General features: G+C 72.7%; 1 protein-coding gene across 1 annotated transcript; it reads right to left on the bottom strand.

Annotated features, from left to right (window-relative positions):
• Window positions 1–3029: 3029 nt before the first annotated feature.
• CHLNCDRAFT_35816 (hypothetical protein) lies at window positions 3030–4552 on the bottom strand (the record flags this gene model as incomplete). The annotated part of the gene is made up of 6 exons (XM_005846888.1): window positions 4427–4552; window positions 4167–4254; window positions 3923–4029; window positions 3667–3834; window positions 3344–3495; window positions 3030–3140 (listed from the first exon to the last, which is right to left on the bottom strand). Coding segments are annotated over exons 1-6 (717 nt in total), but the record flags the coding sequence as incomplete, so codon positions are not given.
• Window positions 4553–4900: the final 348 nt, after the last annotated feature.

Raw genomic sequence — 4900 nt, 5'->3', positions numbered from 1 at the left:
TTCCCCCAGGACCCCCCCCCCCCCTTTGGGGGGGGGGGGGGGGGGGAGGGCAGCAGGGCAGGGTAGGCGGGCGGGCGCAGCCATCAACAGCCAGCCCGCTACAACCGCAGGTACCGCAGCGGCACGCATCCCTGCTCTCCCTGCCTCGGCCTCAGCTCCGCACGCGCCACCCCGCAGCGGGGCCGCTCCCCAGCGCCGCCCCGCTCCCGGCCACGCCAGCCCCCGCCCCACTCCCAGCCAGGCGCTCACGTCTGAAGAGGAGAGGCCGATGACGTCGTCGGGCTTGAGGGCGTGGGCGCGCACAAAGTCGCCCGCATGCTCCAGCACATACACGCGCCTCGACTCCATGCCCGCGCGTGAGCCTGCGGGGAGGAGGCGGGGCAGCCGTGTGTCAGAGGGTGGGGCCACGGGACAGGCTCCACGGCAGCACCTGGCTGCAGCGCGGCGGCGCGGGCGGCCCCGGACAGGCGGCGCTGCGCTCGTGCCAGCATTCACTCCAGCGCAGGGGGCGGCGGCGGGGGTGTGTGCTCACCGTTGGCCCACGACTGCAGCGTGAACTCCCAGGTCTGCTGCTGGTGGTCCCGCGCGATCAGGCTGTGCGCCTTGCCAATGGCAAACGACAGGTTGGCCTCCACCGCGGCGCGCGGCAGCAGGATGCGCCCCTTGCTTACATCGCTGCGGGGGCAGGGGGTGCAGGGGGTGGGGGAAGGGAGGAGGCGGTGAGGGGCAGGGAAGCCAGAGAGGCTCAACTTGGTGGAATGCTCGGGAGACCGGCGGAGGTCGGGCTGCCTTGCAGGCAGGCAGCAGACAGAGGAGCACGGGTAGCAGAGCGCAATGAAGCGGCCAGTCACCTGTTGGTCAGCCGCTTGGCCACCAAGATGGTGCGAGCGGGCAGGCCGGTGGAGGCGGGGGTCGGGGCATTGCGGCGGTTGCCGCCGCCGCCGCGTGCCGCGCCGGCCGCCGCGGCGGGCGCCGTGGCTGGCACGTGCACGGGCAGCGGGGCTGCACGCAGGCGGCGGCCAACAGGTTTTTTAAGTCTCGATTTCAGATAGGAGGCGAAAACGGCACAACATGGGCTGCCCGATGGGCGATGGGAAGGTCTCTGGGGCCGGATGCCGGTCGCAGGTGGCACGAAAAAGGCACGGGCAGGCGAAATACAGCAAGGAAAGTCGCCGGCGTCTGGCGGCGGGAGACTTATCGACTTTCCTTCTCAGAAGAAAAGCAACCTAGTACAGCAGCCAGCCGCAGGCCCTCAGCCATCCCGCTGCCATCCCCGGCTCACCCTGCGGCTGGCGCCTCTGCGTGGCGCGCGTGGACAGGCCCTCGGGCGTGACGTCGGGGTCCGCCGCGTCGTCGTCGCCGCCCCCGCTCTCCTCCTTCTTCACCTGCGGCCTGCCCACCACCGCCGGCAGCACCGGCGGCAGGCCGTTCTGCCCGCCCCCGCCCAGCAGCGTGGCCATGGTCACAGCCGCCTGCGTGGCGGGGCTCAGGGTGGCGGCCACCGCGGAGCGTGCACGAGAGGAGGCCGAGACGCGCGGCGGCGAGGCGGGCTCCTCGTGCTCGCTGGGCACATAGTCCTGCGGCGGCGGCAGGCAGGGGGCGCCAGGCAGCAAGATCAGCGCAGGGGCCTCGCACACAGGCAGGACCAAGCAGCCAGGGAGGCCAACAGTGGCTGGACTGCCCCGCAAGGAGGCATGCGCGCTTTCCCGGCTCCTCGGAAGCCTGCGCCAGCGCCCTGCGGCAGCCCCCTGCCCCAGGGCGCACCTCATCCGAGTCCACCTCCTGCCCCTCGTAGTCGTCGTCAAAGCGCCTGGCAGGGCGCCGCACAGTGCGGCGCGGCCGCGCCGGCTCCGCGTCCGCCAGCCCCGGCTGCCCGCCGCCGCGGCCGCGGCGGTGCCCAATGGTGCCGCTCATGGGCTGCAGGCTGGGGTCGCGCAACTGGCGCACCTCTGCGCCAGCATTGGGTGGGGCGGCGTGGGCCACGGGCTGCAGAAACGCTGCCACCGCTGCCGCCGCAAGCGGCGCCTCCTGCTGCTGCTGCTCGCCCTCCTGCTTCACCAGGCTGCCGTTGCCATTGGGGTGCAGCTGGGCCCCTACCGCCATCGCCTTGGGGCTCCCCAGCATTACCTGCCCGATCTGGCTGATCACCTGCACCGATGGGGCAGCAGCAAGGGGGGCCAGGCCAAGGGTCAGCGCCAGCCCTTCACGCAACATGCACGAGCAAGCACAGCGCGCCGCTGTGCAGGCAGCACCACAGGCGCGCCACCGACCTGCTGCGCCTTTGGGGTCAGGCCATCCAGGTGGCGGAAGTCGTTAAAGGGGTGCGCCGCCACACCGGCCGCCGCCAGCGGGCTGGTCGTATCCAGCGGTAGCGTCTCTGGCAGCTGGGCGGCCTGCAGTTTGGCCACAATGGTGCGGTCGCATGGCGGGCGCCCCACCGGAAACGGCTGCTAGCGGGAGGCAAGCAGTCTGCACACAGGGACAGCAGGCCGGCTGGCGTCCGGCGCACAGCCTGCCTCACCTGTGCGGGCGGCGGCAGCAGGCTGACCCTCAGGCCTTGGATGTCCAGGTTGGGTGGAGGCGCCACCACCGGCGGGGGCAGCCAGGCCGCCGCGGAGCCCAGGCCCGCAGCCCCCGGCTGCTGCGCCGCCAGGTTGAAGTGCGTGTATGTGTCCAGCACCTTTCCAGGCGAGGCACCCTGGGCCGACAGCAGGCCCCCCGGTGCCGCGGCTGCGCCGCCAAACTGCTGCCCCGGGCTGCCCAGGGGCAGCCCTGCTGCAGCCGGCTCAGCAGACACTCCATCCATGGGCACAGCGTCGTCCACGGCTGAAGCATGGCCCGCTGCCAGCGAGGCCCCCAGGGCCGCCGCGGTGCCCTGCAGCGGCGCCGCTGCCTCCGCCGCGCCGCCAGACGGCAGCGACTGCAGATCGCTGGCGCTGCTGCCTGTCCCTCCCCCTCCTCCTCCCCCCAGCAGATCCATTGTGGAGCGCTTCTGGCGCTTGCCGCCGCCGTTGGCCGCGCTGCCCTCGGAGCCGCCGCCGCCGCGCGTCTTGCCGGCGGCGCCGCCGCGCCCCGCCGCCACCGCGCCCGCCTCGGGCTCGTGCGTGTCGCCCACCACGTGCCCATGGTCGTCCACCCACCTGCGCACCAGGCCAGCAACAGCCCAGGTTGAGAACAGGCAGCCACAGGCAGCCCGCCGCCCCCCGAAAAACAATGCCTACATGCCCAGGGCCGTGCACCCAGCCCTGCGCAACACCCGGCACATGGGCGCTGCCCGGCACTCCACCTCTGCCTGCCTGGCTGCTGTCCCTGCTGTCCCCTCATGACCAGCCCCCGCCCACACCTGTACTTCTCTGCGCGCAGGTACACACGCCCCACATCGCCGTCGTCGTACTTGACCGTGTGGCGCTGCTGCGCGGAGCTGTAGGCGGTGACGGTACCGCGGTAGTACCGCCGCTCGGCCGGCCACCACACATCCACGCGGCGCCCAAAGTCCTGCAGGGGAGGGGCAGGGCGGGGGGCAGGCCGGGGAGGTGGGGCAGAGCGTGAGCGGGTGCGAGGGGTCTGCTCCCACAGGCACGCAGAGAAGGGTGCGCAACACGCCACAGATGAGAGGTGCTGGCTGGCGGCACACTGAGGGGCGCAGGCTGCTGCCCGCCCACCCACCCGCGTGCGCTCCGGCTGCGTGTCCATGGTGCCGCGGCAGTTGGGCGCGCCGCACTTGCAGCGGTAGGCGCCCGCCGCCGCGGCCAGGCCAAAGTGCTGGAACTGGTAGTCGTAGGTCAGCTCCTCGCCCGGCAGCACATCACGCAGCGAGAAGATGCCCACGCGCACCTGCAGGCTTGCCACGGGGCGGGGCAGGGTGAGGAGGGGAGGCGGCACGGCGGCGGAGCTGCGGGGCGGGCGCCCAGGCCGGCCTCACCTCGCTGTTCCCCGCGTCGTGCCACTTCTGCGTCTCGCAGTTGGGGTCGCAGCTGCTGTTGAGCAGGCGCGCCAGGTTGCCCTTGCTGCGCGCGTCGATGATGAGGCCTGCAGCGCGCGGCAGCGGGCCCCAGTCGGCACAAGCGTGCGTTCAGACCCCCCCCTCTCAGCAGGCCGTGCATAAAAGCAGCAGGCGCGCTGAGGTCGGTGGATGCCGCAGCTCATGGGCGGCGGGCCACCCCCACCTGGCGCCATCTCCATCATGTAGAAGTGCGGCTCGTTGCGCGCCTTGGCATCCTCCGCCCGCCGGCTGCACTCCTTGTCGTCGATGACCTGCAGGCGGCACAGGCAGCGGCAGGGGAGGGGCACAGCCTCAGCACCTGCCCTGAGAAGGACGCAGCGGCAGGTGCAGCGGCAGGCGCAGCGGCAGGCGAGCATGATCAAAGTTACCTCCTTTGCTGCTCGCCACGCCAACCCCACCCACCCCCGCCTCCCTCCCGCTCACCTCCCCAGCATACTCCACGATGAAGGTGCCCCGCGGGATGAAGGCCATGGCACGCACGCCCCAGCCCTTGTCGGGCGTGAGGTAGACCTCCATGGCTGGGGAGGCCAGCTCCACAAATGGGCGGTTGGTGCAGCGGTCGCCGCAGGGGCAGGTGCTGCGGTCGCAGTGGATGAAGCTGAGGCGGTTGAGGCAGCTGTCGCCGCAGCCAACCTGCGGCGCGGCGGCCGCGGCGCTGGCCGCCGCCGCCGCGCGGCGCAGGCTGCCGCTGCCGGTGCGCGTGGGCGGCGGCGGCGCGGCGGCCGCGCCCAGCGCCGCCGCCGACGAGCGCCGCTGCGCCCCCGCGGGCGCCTGCATGGCCAGAAGCTGCTGGGTCTCCAGCGGGAGGCCCTCCATGGGCTGCTGCTTCACCTCTGCTGCCACTGGCAGCGGCAGAGCGGGCGCCGCGGTGGCGGCAGGCATCGCCTCCTGCTTGAC

The sequence above is a fragment of the Chlorella variabilis genome (assembly GCF_000147415.1).
Source record: "Chlorella variabilis unplaced genomic scaffold CHLNCscaffold_12, whole genome shotgun sequence".
Taxonomy (NCBI): Eukaryota; Viridiplantae; Chlorophyta; class Trebouxiophyceae; order Chlorellales; family Chlorellaceae; genus Chlorella; species Chlorella variabilis.
Note: the sequence above shows the minus strand (reverse complement) of the source record. Positions and strands in the feature narration are given on the sequence as shown.